This window comes from Buteo buteo, chromosome 13 (assembly GCF_964188355.1).
Source record: "Buteo buteo chromosome 13, bButBut1.hap1.1, whole genome shotgun sequence".
Lineage (NCBI taxonomy): Eukaryota > Metazoa > Chordata > Aves > Accipitriformes > Accipitridae > Buteo > Buteo buteo.
The window spans coordinates 3,818,503-3,841,533 of record NC_134183.1 but is presented as its reverse complement, the minus strand read 5'-3'; the positions used below and the strand labels follow the sequence as shown (position 1 = coordinate 3,841,533).

Below are 23,031 nucleotides of genomic sequence, written 5' to 3'. Positions count from 1 at the left end.
AAGTATTCGGAAGACTATTTTAGCATGAATGAGCTACAGATTTCACTTGATGCTGTACAGTTTAATATGTTTTCTAGCTGACTTATAGCTGCTCATCACCATAATGTTCAGTAAAATCTTTATATATAGGTATACATACACACACACACACATATATATATTCTTTTTTTTACTCAAATACTCTTTTCTCACATGTAGTTTGTACATATTGCTAGTAACACACTTTTTGGTTAATGGAAGATCTAAAAATACTTTCCATGTATTAACATCCATTACAGTTTTCTATAGTAATATCTGTCATCTCTCTCATTTTAAAAGATTTGTAGTTTAGTAATCAGTTGCACATATTGTTTTGCTTAGGGGAGAAGACATGTTACTTTGGGCGGGGGGAATAGACATCCATATTTTGAAGATTTATTTATTTTTTTATATACAACATAGAATTTACTGTCATGATTGATGACAGCTTTGCTATTGTAACTCTTGTGTCTCTGGACCACCAAAGAACCGTGTTGCTCTAGGCTACTGAGTAACAACAGGGGTATACCCTAATTTATTCTGGTGTTTTCTCAACAATGACCTATTCTTTTAGAACCAGACGGTCAAAAAACTGGAGGCTCGTGTCCAGCAGTTGACTGTTGAGGCTGAAAATAGTAATTTACAGCGTCAAAAATTATCTCAAGAAAAGACTGATGCAGAACAACGTTACCAGGCGGTATGCTCTGAACTTCAGGAAGTGAAAGCAAGGTAATTAAATAGCAGTTGCTGGTTTTAACATTGAAGAATATGGAATTTCTGAAAGCAAACATTTATTAATTTTATTTCAAGAACTCAATGAATGGCAATTGGCATTAGAAAATTGTCACAAAAATGTATTAATTGGTGTAAAACTCATTTTGAAACTGACCCAAATGACCATCGTAAGGAGCATGTTATCTTTCCACTATTCATAAGCATTTCATTCTGTTACAGTGAGCACGTGGTACAGGCAAACTTGCGTACTCTGTAGAATTGATACTGAGCAGGTAAGATGCCAAAATATGAAAGTAATTTCCATATTCTGTTTGCTTCCTACTTGTAGGCACAGCTCACTTCAGAAGGACAAGGACCGTATTATACAGGAATATGAGGAGAACATTCAGCAACTACAAAGTAAATATGATGTTGATATAAATTTTATAAAGCAGGAACATGCTCTCTCTGCGGCTAAGGTATGCTTCCACATATAATAGGCATTAAAATGTTGTTTATTTTTTAAGTGGTCTCCTCAATATAAATGTAATGCTTATGAATAAATCCAAGGAACTGTTCAGTTCCCCAAATTACTCATGTGCCTAAGTGTAAAAAAAAAAAATAATTGTGATTTAATTTTTCACTCCCAAATTTGACTGAAGAATCATCTGAAGTTGACTGATAAATTCTGGTGTGTATTTCCATAGCTGATTCAGATAAGGTACAATTAATATGCTGATTTCGTTTGTGCGTCTGTAAAATTTCTGAATACCAGAGGACCTTAGCACACTTACAGACTTAATGTTTTCATAAGGCCTCTTCAATGAGGGAAGATATTTTTTCTAGAAATAAACTGTCTTGCAGGCCCCTTAATATGGAACATTATGTTAAAAATTTATGTGTTTAAGAAATTATTTTTAAATTCTGCAAGTGTACATTCCACCCAAAATGTAATAATTCTGGTTTGTTTCTGTAGAAACATCTATCAGGTTGATATCTACCAATACGCACAGGTAGATATATAGTATATATTTAACATAACTTTCAAGTTAAATAATTGTAGAAAAGGCTCATGTTTTGAATACCATCTGCTAATCCTTAGAGCTGTAGGACAAATGGGGTCTTTTGCATTTATTTACTGGAATTCTAGGAGCTTTGGTGATACTTTACTTAGTTTAATTTACAAGGTATTTTTCTTTTGATTCTTGGTGCCAAGGATTTTTTTTTTATTAATAGTTATTTTTTTGTGGTTTTGTTTACATTTCTAAGTTAACCAGACACAAAAATGATGTATCTGGAGTTGTAAACTCATATAGGTTTTTTTTTTCCCCAAGTTGATAATTTTTCTGATTTCTGGGCACCTTTGAGAAATAAATTTAAAAACGCAAAAGATGTATCTGTAAAGCTAATGAGGAATGCAACACAAAAGTTCCTTTTTCTGTTAAATCCCCACAGGCATCTGATGTGATTGAAGAATTACAGCATAGTGTGTCTCTATTAAAACAACAGTTACAAGATTCAGAACATCAAAGACAGCAACAGCAGAGGGTGAGCCCTGAATTTCTTACTTCTTTTTTTACTTTTTCCAGTGATTTGAATGTTTAGATAGCCATACTAAAAAGCACTTATATATAACATGCATCTTTGTATGTATTTTATTCATAGAAATATATAGTGTCACCTTATGCTTAAAGGTTGATTTAGAAAGTATGACTAAAAGAGATCACTTTATGGGTAAGAGCATAATTTTCACAGGAATTTTTTCACTGTTGTAATTCACATGATAAAACAGTATAAACATGTATCAGTGGACTATAGAGAAGCATGTCGAAGAATTCTGAGTATCTTTTTCTTCTCCTAAACTGCAAACATTTTTAAGTAAGTTGAAAAATTGTTTTTATTTTTCTTGCTTTTTAACAGTTCAGTTCAATATTCCATTTTCCCATAGACGTTAATCCTTCTGTCTCAGGATAATGAGTTACACATCTGTGTCATGTATCAATCCTGGTTTGAGTTTTGGCACCTATTTTTCCTCCTATGTCTTTCATTTCACAGTTGTTGTGGTACAGAATGGCATTTTAATAGCTCAGGAGAACAAGTTGCTTTTTTTCTCTTTAGAAAACATGAGTCATGACTTTTGAGATAGGTGGTTTTGGGGTTTTTTTTTTTGTGTGGATATTTTTGCTCTTGGTTGAATTTTTTTTATATGTCAAATTTTTTTAATGATGATATAAAATGGATTTTTATTTTTTATGGACTGTTCTATATAATAGCAAATGTGTGTGTGTGTTTAACGACTGCTTTGAAATGAAAGAAAAATGTGATTTGTCTATTTAGAATACACATATTTTCCTTTGCAGGATCAAGAATACAAGCTTCAACAGGACAAACTTCACTTGGAGCGTGTATATGAGAAACAGGTAACGTTTCCAGGAAAATATATCATCTTAGCACATTTCAAATTTTGTTGTATACAGAAGCTAAAGGTTTAAATCTTGGAATCCAAGCATTTCACATGGGTTGGAAAAACAATTGGACAAATTCAAGGAAGATTTTAAGTACAGCTATTTAAGTACAGAGATTTCACCTCTGATTCTAGGTACACTTCATCTTGAAGCACTTTCCAAATACTGCCTGCTCTTTTAGACTTTAAACATCACTAGGTTTCAAATTAAACTTCAATTTTAGTGACTTTATATGTTCAACTCATGCAGTGTTTAGTAAGAGGGTGCGTTGGATCCCTATTTAATTGAAAGAATGCTACTCAAATGTATCATTTCCAAGTGTGGCAAATTTATAAAATAATGAATTGTGATCATAGCTACTTGTCGCTTGGTAACAGCATTTGCAACATGAATTGCAGTGAGTTTTTGGTTGGAGTTCATGCCTTCTGCGGACTTAAATTCAAATACTTTTTCATTCTGAGATATGTTTTGGTCTAATCTTAGCCTGTATTTCTCTTTTTAGACAAGTCATGGTTTTTATGAACATTAGCCTCAAGAAAAGTATAGGATTGGAATAATATTGCAGGTCTAAATAAAAATATATTAGCATAATTTTGATATCTTCTAGCTATTGAAGTATAGTGGACATTGGTTTATTGCAATACATCGCTTCCTCTGCAGATAAGTGCAGATTAAATGTGGCTGGTAATGTCCAAGTGCCATTAAATGGCTCACATCTACGCTATTAAACTTTATGATTCTGGACAGTAAGGTGGATGCCTCTGTATTACTTTTATGCAGTGCTGCCTGTCCTGTGTGAATCTTGAATGAGGTTTGAGGATCGTTAGCATGGGCTAAGAGCATGTCATCACTCTACACCAGTAAGCACAGATACTGAAGTTTAAACTCTGTATCAGTAAACAAGAAAGTAGGCCCTTTATTTTTAATAGATAACTTTACAGCAGTTTGCTTATTCATAAATTTTGATATAACTGTGTTTTTTAAATCAAATCTTTGAGAAAGGAGGAGAAAAAATACACGTGAACAATGTATGGATATAAATCCATAAAATAGTGTAGATTGGCCCATAAAATACTAAAACAAGCTTGCCTTCAAGTAAAGGAATCGTGAAGTCTCTGGTGCAATCTGTTCACTTAAGAACCTACCCATTATCTAATAATCTTTATTAGTCTACAGTGGCTATTGCCTGCTAGGATATTTAAACATCAAACAAATAATAGGTAGTAACCCTAAATGTCACTGTTTGATTAAATGTGCTTATCTGCTGAATCAGGAACCAGTTAGGCTAAATGGTTTTACAAGCAAAGGAAACACCTGCTTTTTATAAATAATCTACCACTTGTTTTCCAAACATTCAGCTAAGCATAAGAACAGTGACAGATTATTCCTGAGAGCCATTCTCGAGCCAGCTGTTAAATACATATAATTTTACCAGGTTTGGCAATACCTTCTTTATCTTTACTCTCTGATGGACAGACAATAGGTTTTGGAGGCTCTTTCAAACAAAGTATTCAGACTTCCATGTAGTAAACACGCACACGGAACTGCTTACAGTAGAGAATCTCTACATTTGTTTTTTCATTGGACTATACTCTTATGCTTCTGGCTAAACACTTATTAAAACACATTTTTCTTCATCGTAGTGACTTAATAGCATGTAACATTGCAAATGATTGTAGGTGAATAAAGGATTTCCTGCGCTCCCCATCCGGTAAAGAAAAACATGCTGAGTACCTCACATCACCACATTGTTACTTGAGCAATCCTAAAAGCAAAACAAACTCTTGTACTTATCTGCCTTCAGCAAAAAACCATTATGGAAACCCATGGTTTGGACCATGCCTGGCAGGTTGCCAAATTCTGAAGCTACTTTCCTGTCTTGATGAAGAAGTACCAGAGAAAAGAATTCTTTATAAAAATGGCTATTTCTGATTAGTGAATTTAGGAAGTGGGAGTCAGCTTTTGTTCAATGTTTTTTGTGACTATATTGCTTTATATTATAGGGAGAGAAGCAATTTCTCATATTGCTAGGATGTGTTCTTTGTGAGGTCTTGAAAGTTGCCATTTTCATTCTGCATTGATTAAATACTGATAGGAATTAAAATAGTATTTCAAATTTAAATTGTAACTAAAATATACTGGGAAGAATGCAAATATTTAGAGGAGAATTAAAGGGCCTCAAAGTTTTTTGTAAGCGAGTATTTTTAGGTTATTTATGTAAGAGATCTGTTTGTCTCACTTCCATGTGCAAATGTCTTTTAAAATATGTGTGTATAGATACTGCCTGGTGTAATGGCAGTTGCATGAAGGAGATCTACTTGGAAATGCGCAGTTTGCTTGGGGAAATGGAAAGGAAGGGGGATAAGCAGCATGGCCGAGCAGATGAAAATGGAGAGAGGTGTGGGACCCCGTGATGTTAGACAGTTATGATCCTCTCCTGTGTACTGAGGTCATGTTTAGTGATGCGGAAGACTTTTATACTGCAAGGTTATTCAAAGCGAACACATATACCAATGCTGATCTAGGTAAGAGATGAAAGGGAAGAGACAGGAGGATGACAAGGGCAGCTTATTTCTGTTGAGCGAGGATGCAGAGGCTTTCAGGTTGCGCTAGGATTGATTTCTTGCCGCATCCATTGGGGTGACAGTTGACTTATTCTTCTGGATAGTATAAGCACTGCAATTATAAGCAGCATGTGGTCACAGTTTACTATGGAATAATAATTGTTAGCTAAGATGCTCTATCATTTTAGAGGTGTCTGTGTGCTTTTTGTGGGTTTGTTAGTTGTACACTCATACAAGAATGCCGAATGCCTGCATTTCCAAATGGTGTTTTTAATGTCTGGATGCAAAATGGAAGAATGAGAAGTTTTATATGATGATTCAAGTACTCTGATTTGATTTCACCGGGTCAGGAGTTCAGTAGGAGTAAACCACTTTTCCTCAAAGTTTTACTTTTCTTAGGAGTATCTACCCTCAGCTAGTTAATGTTTGAGTATGTGTTATTCTAAAGTAACGTTATTTACTATCATTATGTTTGGTATTTTTATTGTTCTACGAACTGATAAAAAGTAGTCCACTTTGGGTATTTACAATTTGGTAAGTAGGAACTCTGCACCATAGAGAATATATATCATTATTTTAGGCAGATTTCTAGATGCTTTCCCGTATTTATCCAAAGAAAATCTAGTTCCTTTTTATGTAATTACTGATATTTCTTTATTCTAGAGAATAATATTCATTTTGAGGAGAAAAATAGCTCTATTGGCTATATTCTCATACTTCATCTCCTCGTTAATCCTTATTGCATTTTATGTAATTTTGACAATATATAGATGGTTATTTACATCAGTGCAAAAGAAATATGCAAAATAGTTTTTATAATTTAAAATAACATTTTTTAAAATCAGACTTTGTTTTAGCTAAAATACAGTATTTTTTTTCCTTCAAATGGTAGATTCATGGCATCCGGAATGATCTTGATAAAGAAAGAGGGGATGCTCAAAAGAAAATTCGCAAACTGGAAGAGACGTTGAAGTAAGTGAATATGGAATAATCGTTGAGCCATCCCCAATGTTTTAGTCAAATTTATTAAATAAACTTATGCTTTGTCTCCTATAACTGCCTTTCTATAATTTGTCTGGGTTATCTTCCCATTGTAAAGCTGCATCTTCAGGGTTATAGTCAGCCATAAAAATTAAAGTAAAGCAAGAACCAAGCTACCCAAATTTGTTGACTTTCAAGTGGTAGGAATAAAACAGAATTGAAGTTAATGATGTCAGCTGGTCTTGCCCTGTCAAATAAATGAAGCCGGCTTCAATTCAGAATGGATTCATAGTAGGCAAATAATCCAAACTAAAGACTGGTTGCTTTGGACTATTTTAGAGGAAGGGATAAATTTGAAAAAAGTTATTTATTTAAATTATAATTTAACTTGATTTCATATATGATGTTTGAGATTTCTTTTTTTTTTTAATATCCATAAATTACAACTTTAATGTGGATTTTTTTTCGCTTTGATACCACACTTTTTTGTGTGAACACTTGGTTTTCAAATGTAACTAAGGCTTGGAGAAAAGATCTGCAGCAAACAGAAGACACTTTTCATTGAGTAACTTGGAACAGCTTTTTTGCTGACTTTGTACATTAAAAAACTAATCAGAACGCAACAAGTTTTGATGTTTTCTGAGCGGAGGAGTGGTTTACATACAGCAGATGCACATGTGACAAGATAGGCTCTTGTTATGCTGCTTCCATTTTTGATTATGTAAAATATTATTTCCATGGGTTTCTCCAGTTTAAATTCAAAGTTATTGAAATAATTTCTAGGGAAAACAGATTATTCTGAAACAAGCCAGAAGTTATTTGCTAAAACGGCTCAGTTAATTGTTACAATGTGTCTTATCTAGACAGATAGAGGCTTTGTGAAGATACTTCTATTCAATAAAAGTCACAGGGCTGAAGTCTGTGTTCCTTTATTTCTATAATCTCTTAGGTATTTGGCATAAATAGAGACTATCTTAAATCACTACAGGCATTAATAAAAAAATCTAGCTTTTAGTCTTCAAATTCTTTACACTGGCTATTATTTATAATTTTGGGGGAGATTGAATTGTTATCAACTAAACTTAATCTTTTAGTATTTTAACGTCTGATTCATTGATAATTTAGTTGCATTAATTATCTTCCATATCTTTCAAATAAAATGTCAGATTGCACTTATGTTAATAAAATAAGTCTGACTTTACAGTCCACTGGCTGCTCAGAATTTATGTGCCATGTGGGTGCTGTCAGTGCAGAGTAAACATGGTAGTGCTTCACTTCAGGCAAGTATTTGTAAAGTGGGTTAGTGTGCTGTGGGTTTTGAACTTACTTTTAGTTAGCAGCTCTGCACTGAGAAGTTCTTGCAGATAGCTGAGTAGGTCCTCATTTATTTCAGATATACCCTAGCTGTACTTAAGCTTAGGTGTAACGTTTGGGTTAGAGTAAGGATTTGAAAGATGAAAGTTTCAAGACTCCAGTTTACTGGTAGATGTGTCAGGGCCCGCAAATTAAGATGACGTTGGCAGAGGCCAGTCCCACCCTTGTTCTTTGGGTGAGTGGGTCCTTTGGGCAAAACTGAGGATGGGTCAGCCTCTGGGATCGCAGAGCCCTGGAGACTGCATGACAGGTTAAAAGTATGTCTGGGCTATTTCCCCTACAGCAAGTGATTAATACCTGTTCCCAGTTTTCAAAGAGTCTTCTAATATAAGCTGCTTCCACTCACATTGTAGAGTACTTTTCCCAGGTTCACTTCCATGTCATATGGCACTCTGCTTCTGTTGTGCTTTTTAAAATTTTATTTTCTTGATACAGAGTGTTGAAAATAATGTAGCGATTTCTAATATTAAATGATACATCACTCTCCTAATTTAAAATGGAAAATTTTTTAATTTTGGAGATAGCTTACTCTAATAATGAGTCTATACTACTCTTTTGGTTGTTTTATAGCAGTGATTTGGGGTTAATTTTAAGATTAGTAATGGAATTAGTAATGCTAATAAGTAATTACTTTGTAATTGAATAGAAATAAAGATTAGCTTTCTTCTGTGTTTTTGTCTGGATGGAGACAGAAGTTGGCAGAATCGTCAGGGTGGATTTGTGCTCCTGAAGATTAAAAATATTGTATTTACAGAAATATAGTGCCCTAGTCTAGGCCCAGCATATATTCTGCTGGAAGGTTGTTTCAGATTTCAACTCTGGTGCAAAACCTCCGAGTCTTGCATCTGTACATTTCTGATCACAGATGTGTTGGTACACAGGACTGTTAAGAACAGACTCACATGCCCAGTATAGAGGAACTGCTAATCCTGCAAGGCTGACTTTCTGGAAACCAAGCCATTAATTTAGTACTGATGTTTCTGGACAATATTAAGATTTTACATGTGTGTGCTTACATATGATATATACGTAAGTAATACGTAACAAGCAGTAATATTTTTGTGTCAGAAATGGATGGCTTCCTTATGGCTTATTTTTCCATTGCTGCAAAAATTAGTCCTTTTAACAATGTCTTGCTGTTAATATGAATTCATAAGATCTAATGTCTTATGTGAAGATGCTTTATTTTGCTGTATTTCTTCAACTATTTGCGGAATCAAATTAAGTAATTACAAGCTAAGGCAGACACAGTAAACCATCAGAAAACAACCTTATCTTCCTTGAGATGTGTGATAATATAGTTCACCATCTTCAATAAAAATGATGCCTTGTGGAATTGCAGCTCAGAACCCAGTAGGTGCATCAGTGATTTCTCATAAACTACTTTGATCTGAATGCACTTTGATTCTGAAATGGCCACAGGATTATATCTTGAGTAGCTAGTCAGCTGCAAACACATAGAAAGGGAAGTAGCAGGCATTTTAGTGGGTTTTTTTATTATTATTATTATTTTTCCAGTAGTGTGACAGCAAACAGTGCTATTGCAGTTTCAAACATATCCACACAGATGCATAATGAAAGTGATTTGAGATGTTGTGTGGAATAGTAAAATCCACATTTCTAAAAGTATCCTTTACTTCAAAAAAATAGTGTTGCCAGAGTTTTAATACTGAATAGGGGCTTACATAGTGTATGGAAGGGTTTTTTTTCTTCTTCTGAAGTTTATGGTAGAAATATCTGTCAAAAACAAATCTGTTCCAAAAGAACTGCTCTAATACTCCTGACTATTGCTGGTGACTTGTAGATATAAATTTTACATTCAGTTTAGCAATGCATGTCATAGGTATTGCCTAATAGCGAAAGTCACTATAAGAAGTGCTCCAAGGGTTTTTCTAGAATGTCATTTAAACTGCATTTATAAAATAACAAAGTGTTCTTGAAAAGCTTCTGTGTAATTACTTGAGGGGAAAGGTTGTTTCTCTAATCCCTTTAGTTTGGTTGCATAAAATGTGTCATGAGAGTGGGTTACAAATAGGCTAAATCTCTGCAGTTCTCACCTCTTTTATTTTAAGTAGAAGAATAGGAAATAAAGAGGTATAGTTATATTACAATTTGTCACACTACAGACCGACTTGAATACAACAGAAAAAAAATTAAGGAAAAAAACCTGTACCCACATGTTGCTGAAGAAATTACATGGAAGAGAAAGAAAAGGTCTTCCTGTCTTTGTACAACACTGTTATCCAGAGTAGCTCTCAACATGATCAGTTGTCTTGCTTTGTGACATTTGGACACATATTTATTAAAAATATTTATTTTGCCACTGCTAATATTTTATCCGATTCTTTCATAATTTTAATTTACTAGGCTGTAGGGAAATACTTCCCATTTTATTGAAGAATTGAAATGTAGAAGCGTAGAGACTTGTGGCCATTTAGGGAACTGGAAATAGGCATGACCTTGATGTGGTGTAAAAATGAGCCTAGGACATGTATCTTAAAGGCTCTTTGACCATTTTTACTCTTACTTCCATTTCAGTGATTATCTTTGAAGCAACTTTGCTTACCTGATCTGCACTTGAGTAATGTTCCCGACAGCTGTATTGCAGGTGGAGGATTTATGCACTTTTCCTAAAGACCTAACAAATGGCTCTTTTCCACAATAAATAATTGTGCTAAAAAATAAAATAAATAAAAAGGAAAAAAGGAAAAAAAAAAGTGCTTTCATTATGATAGAAATTCTGAGGTTAGACTGTAGTATTTATCACATACCAATAATTTTATCAAGTTTAAAATGTTTCAGTGGTTGTGCTTCCTTCAGTTTGGACCTGCTCTGCACATTGTCTGTCTATGAAGATTCTGCTGTGTCTATAAGTAGCAGGTTTTAGTAAATATCTGTCTTAACTACTAAAGAAAATTGCATCTAACTTGTTTTCATAAAAAGATGCAAACATTCTGAGCTGTTAATGCCTTAGTTTGACGTGTCAATCACAAATATTAAATTACATCTCTTTTCAACAGATGGTGCACTAAATACTGATCTCTGTTGATATTAGCACTCAAAATAAAGAAGCTGAACTCCAGGCCTCTGACTATAGAATTGTTTGAAAGCATATTGAAGGTTCTGTTTCCTTAAAAATGATACCTTTCCTTTTCTACTGTTTCTTTTGGTTCCAAAATAGCATTGTAAACTACAGACAACCGTCTTCCTAGTCATTGTAAAAATTTCAGAAATAATTATAGTAGTAATTTCATGAACCATCAGTGAGAATGCATGTTCAATAAGGACCTTGGAGATGATAAGTATATATTATGTTCACAATTGAAATATTCAGAATTTAATGTTAGCATGGTAGTCATGGCAATGATCCCAAAGGCTTCCTGTGGAAGTATCACAGTTGTGTGCCAGGCATTATTTGCAGCCAGCAGAAGTGCATATAATTTAAGGCTGGCCTCATTTATTTGCTGATAGAGAAACTTAGAACATTGTTGCTTAAGATCAGAGGTAAAAATCTCTTCTATGATCCAAAGAAAGAGCAGAATGGGCATGTTCATTATTATATACTCCATCACTGTATGAGGTATAACTGCCAGCTTGACCTACATCAAGGGGGATATCAGGTGTACAGGAGGAAATGTTTGTTTTATAGCATTTAGTTTGAAGTCAATTTGTATGTTACTGGAATCGGAGAATCATTTAGGTTGGAAAAGACACTTAAGTTTGAGTCCTACTGTAAACCATAAAATGTATTATTAGTAATAATAAAAAAATCTAAAGATGAAATATTAAAGAAGGGAGGATTTGATTGTATAAGTAAATAGTTATAGTTACAGGTTTTCTGAAGTGAATGCAGCTTATATTTGGAGCACCTCCATTGTAATGTGGTTTGGGTTTTGCCACTTCATTCTGGAGTCCATAATAGCTTTATGACTGCATAGATGTATAAAGTTTGTCTGTCTTGAGGTGGAGATTTTGGACTAAACTATAAACATACGTAAGAGGTGAGGCTGTTATCATCTGTCACCTGCGTGGAAGTGCAGATCCCCTTGCTGCTGTTGGCTTGTCAGGATAATGGTTGTGATGGTTCTCCCATACTGGAAATAATTACAGGATCTGATTTAATGCTTTTTGGTTTGCGTGTCTCATACACAAATGACTATTTCATTATGCTGCTGAAATATAGCTTTTCCAAGTTCTTATTCTTCTGTTCTGTAGTGTGGTTGAAGGAAACAATTTTTAAAAAGTCATGTCAGGAGAAATGAAATGAACTGTTGCCTCTACAGGTGCAGACATTGTAACTGAACATTGAAGTGTCACAGAATGTGTGCACACTGTCTACAGTTAAATGCTTTGTAACATTCTTCCACTCAATCTTTGCCTTTTTTTGTTTTTTTTTTTTTTTTTTTTTTGAAACCTGCCTATGGAGCCAAATCTCAGCACTTTGCAAGTGGTGGTGATACAGAGCAAATGTTTAGCAGCTGGTTTATTGAAAGTCACTTAATAAAATTGTTTGTTTACATAAGAAACTAGCAACACCTCTTTTCTCCATTGCTTCTCTACCCTTCATCTGAACTTGTTTAAAACTGTTCTGGGAAAGAAAGAGGGGCTAAACTGTCCAGAAACTAGCAAAGCTGCTTCTATGTCTTAAAAAATTTGTATTTTTACAGCAGTTTGTAAAGCACTCATATACAGTTTTCACAGTATTTTGTGATTTGTTTTAGATGGTAGACCAAAACATTTCAAAGTCTTTTCAACCAAAGGCATAGTGTGAATGTGGTACATGTAGATGTTCAATAAAATACAGAAATGAAAATTATTTATGTTTATTTTCCCATATATACTTGTGTATGTGCACGTTTTCTCTGGGAATCAAGGAAGAGAAGCTGATTTCTCTTTCGGGATGGTGCCGTGGAGTTTCTTCACTATAGACTTACAAAGACGTATTTCATTGCTTTTTCTTATTGCCAATATGATAGCTGTGTCAGTTCTTTATACTTCCACATGCTGAGGTATTTCTAGAGACTGTCAAGTGTGGTTCAGTGGTACTAATTTATATTTTAAATTTCAATTTTTGTGTATAGTACAGTTGTTACTACTACAAGGTTTTGTCTCATAGAAAGTATCTGATAGAAATGCGTTTGCACTTGTATTTACTAAAACAAATTGGAAAAATGCAGTTTGGGGAAGGAAATAACAATTTTTTTTATTTTTTTATTTTTTTTACCAGTTACTCTTCTTAAAACCTTACTCATTTCTTATTCAAAGGGCTTCTACTTGCCATCTCTTACTATGGTCTGCCAGTCATTTGGTTATTCTGAATCATTTGTTCCCTACCTGACATCGTCACCAGATGTATGGAGCAATGGAGCTGGAGCTCTTCTCAGGCTTGTCCTGAGGTTTTAAGCTTAGTACTGATACTTGTAAAGCCTGAGGAGAATGGCTTTGATGTCACATGTACTCAGAAGCAGAAGCTAGTGTCAGTACATTCTGCAAGAAATCTAATTATAATTGTACTGCAACTTCAGCCTGAATCCCTGACAAAAGGGGTGCCTGGATTGCAGCTCCGCAGAGGTTCAGTACATTCCCATCTTCTCTCGTTTTTATTTCCACAGGGTTTCCATCTGGTTTGGACTCGGGTGCAGGGGAATGATTTGAGTTTATGTGATCCTGTTATGCTGCCCTGAGTATTTTTGGTGTGGGTTTTTTTGGTTGTTTTTTTGTTTTGTTTTGTTGGGGGTTTTTTTGTTGGTTGTTTGTTTTTTGTTGGTTTTTTTTTTTGTTCTGAGACTGCTTGTCAGCCTCCAGCAGGCATTCTGCCTGGTGTTTTCCACAGTTCCACCTGTGTTGGTAAAATGGGGACAAGACAAAAATGGGAACAGGGTGAGATGGTCCTTTGTGGAATCTCTGTTCTACTTTTTCCTACAGCTGTGGCTGTGTAATGACTCATTTTCCACTGTATAGTTTTCTTTGATATACAAAGAGAAGGCCTGGATTTGTTTGGTCTGAAAGGCTCTTTTTGCTTTTTTCAGAATACATAAAAATACATCAAATTTTAGCACCAGAAGTTTTATGTAAGGGTCTTCTAGTCTTTGAGATTACTAATCTCTTGCAAAATCCCCATGGTGTTTATATAGTTTTTCTTTTCTCTGTAATATCATAAAAGGGACAATGTAAAAGAAATGAGGGTACGTAACTGAGATAAATAAATGGTGTACATAATGCTTCTGAGCTAATAAAGAGGGAAACAAATAAAGGCAAGGATAGATAAAAATGTGACAATAGATGGCAGGAGATAGAATAAATACCAGTGAATATAATTTTATTTCATTTTGCGGCTTACAGTTGCATAATTGTTGGATCCCAACATTTACAAAAAATAGTTAAATTTGGACTTTTCAAAATATACAGAAATTATATTTTTAAAAAACTGTGATTTACAGCGGATTTTGACAATGTGATTATACCAAACACTTCGAGAACTTTATTTTTAAACAGCTTCTTCTTCAGAATACTATTGTATGGATTGTATTGTAAGGACTTCTTGTAGTGGTGCATGTCATAAATGCCATTGCACACAGAAAAATACAATTGCGTGATAATCGTCAATACAATGATAAATAAATAAATGGAGTGACAGTTTTAACCGCAAATTGATTTTTTTATTCTTTTTTGCTTTCTCGCTCCTCCAAGTTGAATCCAGATTCTGAATAACTGCTCGTTGTTGTTAATATTTTTAGGATAATTGCTTAAGCGTAGCTGTTTTCCTGTAGTTAATTCCATTTTTCCTTGAAAATGAAGTATTTGTGTGTGGAGAAGTTCTTGTAGGAATGGAAAAGCTATTACTATTTAAAGCCAGAAATAATTAAAGAAATATGAGAAGGCATTGTCTTTAATTCCAAATGTTGCAATAAAGAACATTGTTAAGAGTTTATACTCGTGTTCGTTGTAGTCATCATTCTCTTTTATTAAAATGTTTAGTGTTTTGTTGCAACAGTTGCAATATGATGAAAAAAGCAAACTTTGTGATTTAAAACCAGTGGTAATGTTAAGTGGCTGAAGAGTTTGGATATAATTTTACTCTTTAAAACAGGGCTGTGTGTTTTTTTGGTGGTGATTTTTTTTTTTTTTTCCCCTCCTCTAAGAATCAGTGGAAAAACAGCCAGCTGTTCTCCACTTGGTGCTCTGTTTGAGCATCTGAAACCTTTTAGAGCAAAACCAGTCAAAGTTTGCAGCATATTGTAAACATTCCTTTAGCCCCAGTGAACATGCTGACATAACCCTCACTCTAGGGGGCACAATGTAAAGTATCAACAGAGGACACAAAAATGTGGTAGCTTTATTTAATAGCCTCACTTAAAAGAAAAAATAAAGTGTTCTGTTAACTATTTACAGCCTTTCATTTTCTTTCAGCAGTTTCTCTGGAGACCTACTGGCAATAATGAAATATGTATTTAAAGGAAAGCTCCAGTTGTACGAAAAAAGTAACAGTTGATTTTTAATCCTTGTCTATGGGACCATTATGTCCCCTAGGATGGTTATAGAGATACCATATGACAACATCTTAATGTTAGCAACTATGAAAATACTTCGATATAATATCTAGCTGTATGAAATGAAAAGTATTGCTTTGAGGTGAACAGCATCAGTGTATCATGCACTTAGGTTACCTGCTGTAGATTGCTATTCTAATAATTAACGTAGTTAAAAGCTGTAGATTTTGACCTCACTAAGTGAATATAAAAGTAGTTAACGCAAATGTCAGACTCATTCCCTTATTATTCCCAAAGGCTTCCCTTTCACATTAGTGCATCTTTTAGATTCAGTACAGTGTATTTCAAGACTATATAGTGATGAAAGGAGAAGAGCCTTCAGTTGGCTAAAGAAAGTCTAACAGATGATTGAATTTAATAACTGTTTTTTAATAAGCATGAAGTGTTTCAGGCTGTCACCTTTTTGGGAGTCAGTTAAAAACTATCTACAAAAATAGTACAGGGAATGACTGTTCTTTTTTTTGTTGTTGCCAGACGATTATGATTGCTAGACTTCAATTACACTTGGTAATCTTAAGTTTACTTTTTGCTTTTTATGTACTTTGTACAACTTTCCCTCAGCTTCATCAACAACACAACCAACCTTCATTGAGGAAATAAAGTTAATATTTCAAACAGTACTTTTATTGAAAAAATAATGTGAAAATCCATGTCTACCTTACCAGCCTCTTAGAAAGAAGAAACAGATGAGCTGAGTAGATACTCATCATTCCTCAGTATTGAGTTACTATATTGTCCATTACAACATGGGTATTATTATTCTGAATCCTAAACTATAATTATTATAGTACAAGTATTTTAGCCATAAAAATAGTTACCTTAAATATGTAGAATGACAGAATGAAGGCTGTATCCTTGTACCTCCTTGCATAGGCGAGTGATATAGTTGCTTTTTGGATTCTTTACTTGCTTAGTCAAAACTGGTATTTGGTGGTGTAGCCATCATTGTCTAAGGGTAGAACAGAAACAGGATTGGTGGGAAATAATTTATTTTATTAAAGGCTTTTTGACCCAGGATGTTTTTACCAGCACCTCTTTGAAATTATAAACCTGGCATGCTTTAAGCTGAAGTAATTAGTTAGATGTTTGATTTAGAATTCTGTTTTGGAAAAGTTGGAGACAGTCTTAATACTGTTATTTCATCCTCATCATCTTTCATTTGCCATCCACTGTCGGCTCTGTCACTCATAACGCATCTTGGGCTGTTCTTTGTTAGTGTGAAGTGACTCTTCTTGCCTGGCTCTTCTCCTCTGCCTGGTGATCTCTCCCATAGTTTGTCCTTCAGGTGCTTTATTTTATTCGTCCTCCAGCTTTCTGTGCCACAGCACTGCTCTCTGATCCCTGTCTTTTCTTTCTTTGCACCTCTTCTCTGGGTATCTCATGAATCTATTTACTATCTGTGCTGCTGACTTTCTGGTCCACCTTTTAATTACAGTCTTGTCTCCTTTTATCTAAGCCATTATCTACACCTGTCTCTCTAATTCTCCCCTCCATGTTCTCCTTGTTGAGGTTTAGCTGTCATCTCAGCATGTAAAAGCCATGACTATTAATCTCTGTTCTAATCCTCCTCTCTTGATAACGGAGCCTCTGTGGCCTTTCATATATGTGCTGTATCTAAATGTTGGAGACAGTTTCTGCAGCGTTGAGCAAAATTATAACATTTTCCTTTCCAGCCACATTTACAACGCTTGCCCAGCCTTTTAACCCACATCTCATTCATCATTTTGCCGTTGCTGTTTTTATTCTGTTTACATAGCAGCTAGCACAACAGTACCCTGTCATTATTATAATGAGAAATAGTTATAATAATTATTAGTGTGTTTAACCAATGTCTAGCTAATTTGTGAGCCATTAATTTTGAATGTAGTGCATTATTCTTCTTATTTCACAGAAGTGTGATACTACACACGTGGAATATTATTTACTCTAAATTCATTAATGGCTTTAAGTAGTGGTTTAGCTTGTTAATGTTATTTCATGATTTATTTAAAACGTAAGTATATAGTTTAAAATAATAATTGTATCGTAAATATCATTCTTTGTTACAGCTTACTTGAAGGAATGCAGACCAGCTTTTTGATGTTAAAGTCTCAAATTATGCAAACTGTAAACAATTTATAAGTGGATTCATGCTTTTTCTCATAAAGATGAGTTCATCTTGTACTTAAAATCGGGGAAAGAAAGATAAAATTGTTCACTACTTTATATTTTTGGCTTTATTTCTTTGAAATGATGAAACAAGTTAGAATGCTTTCTAACAACTTCGAAATATTAAAGTGCCCAGGGACAGGATAGGGATGATGTTTTGAAGGCAATAAATATTTCAGCTTCACATTTCAGTCTTTCTTCTTCAGTCCTTTGATCTGGCTTTGGTTTAGTTATCATTCCGCTTGAATGACTTCACACTGTCTTTCTTCCTCTCCACACCAAAAAGAAGTGTTCTGCACATATTCCATATGTTTGGGCGTTCGCGTTGTAGGAGAGCCCTCGTTGTTCCTCATTGTTTGCTGGTAACCATAGCTAAGATGGGTGCATTTAGGCCCAATATGTAATTTACACAGAAAGCTGTTACTTAGCTATCACTATTTGTTAAAAATAGTAGAGCAGGAAAAGTAAAATTGTTTATTGTGTATTTTAGAGAATTGGTATTACTCTGGAAGCATTTTTCTGTAACAATAAATAAACCAGTAACCCCTTCTTTCTACAAATACATGGTACTTTAGGCCTTAATACATTATTTATGTAGCCTGCATTCTAGAAATTAAATTAGAGGGGCTGTTTGCTGGGGGGTTTTTTTAGTGGTTATTGCACCCAGCTAAAAAGTGGTGTCATGGATCTTGCATTTGGCTATAAATGGATAAACCGCTGCATTCATGTGGGGCCCTGCCAGTATCGGGACACCTCCACATGAGAGTCTCTCTGGGATCAGGAGCAGGATTGTGGGTTCCCTTACATTTCCGTATACAAAACCTTATGTATGTGTCCATATACTGGATGGGTACTCATGTGTCTGTAGCTTATACACAAAAGGTATAGAATCATAGAACGTCCTGAATTATGCTTTTGCATGGGAAGATTGTGCATGTTTTGATGAAGGTTATGTTTTTAGCAACTCAGTAACGCTGTGTATTATGTTGTTTAGTGAGTTATGTTCTCCTTTGGGAACACGCGTTTATATAGGTTTTTTCAAATCTAAACCGACTATATAAATGGTGATAACTGATTTTGTTTCAACACAGATTAGTAAAAGAGTAAATTTTTTTTGTTTCTTTTGTCAACAAACAAAAAAGGAAGCTGTTTAGAAACAAACCCAGCAATATCCTTTTTCAGGTGCCTTCCAGCAAGCGAATAGTTTGCATTTTGGAAGGTAGTGAAGCAATTTTTCCTCAGAAGTATTAATATTTGGGGAGGAGAGGAAGGAATGGGCAAAAACTTGTGTAAGTACAGCAAATCTAAATACATAGGATCAGCGCATATATATAATGTGGGATCATCAGGGTAATCAGCAGGAGAGCCTGGCCTTTCCAAGAAGAGCTCAGCTTCATCAGCAGGACTGAAGGCTCAGCCATTACTTTGCTTTTCCCATACCTCAACCTTTTGCAGCAAGATTAATTTCTATCTACAGGCATAAACCCAAAGTCATACTAACCTGTGATAGACTTAGACAAGAGATGAAGCCTCTCCCTCTTGTGGAGTCCATCAGAATCTAAGTTCCAGAAGCTTATTCAGTGGCAAAATGTATCCTTACCATAGAAATTCCTTGCTCTGCTTTTGTGCTCCGGTGCAGTTGGGAAACTGGTCTGTTTGGAGACGAGTGGGTTTTCACTGCTGCCAGCAGTATGTGAAAACCTGGCAAAGAATTCGCATATTCATGAATTAAAACGTGGTATAATTTTTATAAGAAAACATCAGGACTTTCATGATACAGTTATTTTTCATACCATTTGAAAAGGTTTCCACACCCAGGGAGCTTGTGTGCGGATTTGCTAATGGGATGTAAAACTCACTGTCCACAGGAGTTGTCCCCGTGTAGCTCACAGAGGTACACACTTTGGACATGTGTATGCTTACATGCAGTCTAAATGTTTTAATTTGAGGAGGCTGAGACCAAGACAGGTGTATCTCTATACTATATTTGCTGGGACATCTTGGGTTTATTTAACCTCTCCTGTAAATCACTGGATTGCCCCGTGTTTTCATTAACTTGACTTGCAATGCTATAATGTCTTACTGTGTTTAGTTGTTACCTCTTGGAAGACATTTTACTAAGCAAGGAAAATATTTATGATTAAGCATGAAGAGGAAGTATGTAAGATGTTTATATTTTCCATTTATCAGTACACTTCAGAGTGCTGCTTTCTGAAATTGCAATTCTGGACTTCATAGTCAACTTTCACTGAGATGGTTTGTGCTGTGTAAGATTGCTAATTCTGTTGCTATATCCTTTATACGCTGAAACAAGGGGAATTTGCTGCTTTTTAAATTGGGGCTGAAGACTAAATTCACCCTATTTTTATACTCAAGCTGGCTCAGCTTTAGGGGATTTAAGTGGTGTAATTGTATTGTATTCGGCCCCACAACTAGTCCGACTGAAAAAAATAATCTTCAAAGTGAATATTTTAGTGCTTCATGCAAGGCACATTGCTCAGTGTCTTGGGAAAAAAAAAGGTAAAGCTTTTCTTATATTTGTGAACCGTGGTCCATTGTTGTACAGGTTTTCTAAGCTTCTGTACAAATCTTAACTGCACAAAAAGTAGAGAGAGCTGACTCCCTCATCCTTAAAAAATGAAGTTTTATTCCTGCTTATAATGAGATGTTGCATTTATTCATGGGATTAAGTCCTTAAAAGAAAGGAAGGTGCATAAAACCAGGTTCCTAAAAGTTTACATCATAATATTTCAAAATAAAAGTATATTCCTCAGGAAGAAGATGCATAAATTTGGAGGCTCACTAACAGTGCAAGGACTGACATCTTATCCTTTTATGTTTGGATTTGTTGCATTTCCATCTGACTGGACCAAAAATGTTGGTCCGGTGTCTCTTGACACATATCAGTGTGGATATGTTTGAATAAGCTTCGGGTTTTGGTTTTGTTTCCAGTGTGGAGTGGAAGTATTAGATGCATTTTGCGGGGAGGGAGATTTGTTACCCAGTGCCCATAACTGAATTAAGGATCTTTGGGAGGAGAAGTTGAGGTTTTCCCCTCTCAGTGTTTCCTCCAAGGTAGCACGTGTAGATAGCGGTCCGCTGGTGAACCGTGCTGCTGCCGGGCTCTCGTCTTCTCTTTCAGGGTGTTGAGCCATCCGTAGGTCTCAGGAGATAGTTCAGCCTCTTACATATTTTCTGTGAACTGCTGGTAGATTTTGTTGGAGAGGGGAACGACATGCTCACTGTAATTCAATATCAAACAGCTATTAACTTAAAAAGTTCTATATTCAGCAAGCTCCCTAGTATGGGGGTTTCAGGGGGGTAATTGAGCCAAATGTCTTTGCAGCTAGAGCCAATGCATAACTAACTCATCAGACAGTTCATATCATTTTTAGCCCTGGAGGCATCCTTGGTGTGCCCATTCTGCGAAATGGCTGAGGGTTTTTCTCCTTGCAATTTTGATCTTTTGGATCCATTGTAGGTAGAAATTTAAATCCTAAATGGTCTTTTTTGCCAGTTGAATTTAGACAGGGAAAAAATGTTGATTTTGGTGGTGTTGGGTTTTTGCTGTGTGATTTTTTTTTTTTAAATTTTTTTTTTTATTGTCTCGTAACTGAATGGAGAATACGGTAACTTAGATTAAAATACAGATATGCTTCCCCCTCAAAGGAGTTTAGAAAATGGAATTGCTGAGGCAGTAGAAGTAAAGCATATCTGTGTAGGTGTGATGGATGCTCTCTAGCAAATTTGAAGAAAATTTGCACACAGTCTTTTATGAACACAGAACCAAAAACCCCAAACAATTATCACCAAAAATGTGATACAGGATTTTGTTCTATTTTGCTCCAGTTTCTGCTGGGTAAGAAAGGTATTTTCCTCCTTCTGTAGCGAAAGTAGCAGTCTCCTTATGTCTCAATTATTCTGTCAGCTTGTGAGTAAGGCACCAAAATAAAATATTTTTTAAAAAATCTGCATAATGAAAAAACTATAAAAGTAAACAGTAATATACTTAGGGCTTGTGGCATTTCTTTGATCTCTTTGCTAATAGAATTACCCTGCGCTCCTACACTGCAAACAGACGCTTTGTGAAGATGTAGGATTATGTTCTTTGTCCCATTGTCGAAGTCTGGTATGAAAACCACAGAAGAGGATGTGAATACTGTAACTTTGGGCTTGGCAGCTTCCTGACCTTTATAAAAGGCTTGCTCAGTGCTGTAATAGCTAGTTCAGTGCTGGCAAGGTGACAGACTAGATGAATTAGCTGGTCTTTTCCATCTCTTATGTGTCAGATTCTTTGTTTTATATGGAAATAATTTCTGTCAAAATGGGAAATTTATCATGAGGTACTTCCTCTGCCTGTAAAATGAAATGTCAACCACAGGTCTGTTTGAATGTGTCTTCTGTTACAAACCACTGGTGGAGCCAGCTTTGTCCATTGATACCGCCATTGTGTTCCCCTGTGTTTTAACACGAAGTCAGGCAACGCCACTGACCTGCAATAATAGCAACGTGTAATAGAAAGCAATGCTGCCTGATTGGCTTCCATGTGAGGAATCATATCAAAATTTCTTCAATATTTAGAGGTTATCAAGTTTTTTCTCTGTGATGTGTCAATATGGTGGATGCGCCTCTGTGTGTGTATATATATGTGCATCTATGTACATAAAATGTTATACATGCGTTACTATTGATATACTATGATGTCTTAAGAAACCCAAACCAATTTCTATGTATGTATTGACTTCGGTATGTCAAATAGTATAGGCTGTTAATATGAAATATCTTTGCGTAAAGATTTAACATCTGTCATTACTTTAAAAGCTGAATAGATATTACAGCATTATGGGTTTCTAATAGATTAAGAAGGTACCATATGTCACGCATTACCCTGCTTTGCATTTTGATATATGTCAAGCAGTGAATAATCCTGCATATTGTCTAGGCAAAGATGGCACTGGGATAAATTTTTTGTTTGGTTTTTTTTTAGTGGGAGAAGATGATGGTGCTAAAAGGAATTCATTTAAATATTGAGGGGGGCAATATACTTTTAAAGGTGAGATTAAAAAAGGGGGGTTATATGGTACATAGTGAACCATTCAAGTCAATGCAGACTTTGAAGATGGAGGTATTGTTGTAAGCTACGAACACGGTGTTTAGGCGTGCGAAATTCAATAAGAGAAAGCGAAAATAACTCTTGCCTTCTATTCCCTTCTTCAA

The 23,031-nt window shown here is 35.1% G+C and overlaps 1 protein-coding gene across 3 annotated transcripts in view; it reads left to right on the top strand.

Annotated features, from left to right (window-relative positions):
* The window catches only part of CEP112 (centrosomal protein 112), a 175,157-nt gene that overhangs the window by 43,856 nt on the left and 108,270 nt on the right, over positions 1 to 23,031 (top strand). For all 3 annotated transcript variants that reach the window (XR_012652625.1, XM_075044244.1, XM_075044243.1), the window contains 5 exons: positions 593 to 747; positions 1,082 to 1,211; positions 2,188 to 2,280; positions 3,093 to 3,152; positions 6,654 to 6,733. Coding sequence is in view for 2 of the 3 variants with exons in the window: in XM_075044244.1 (XP_074900345.1) it covers positions 593 to 747; positions 1,082 to 1,211; positions 2,188 to 2,280; positions 3,093 to 3,152; positions 6,654 to 6,733 (518 nt within the window). In the remaining variant the exon portion in view is untranslated. The remainder of the gene's footprint in view (positions 1 to 592; positions 748 to 1,081; positions 1,212 to 2,187; positions 2,281 to 3,092; positions 3,153 to 6,653; positions 6,734 to 23,031) is intronic.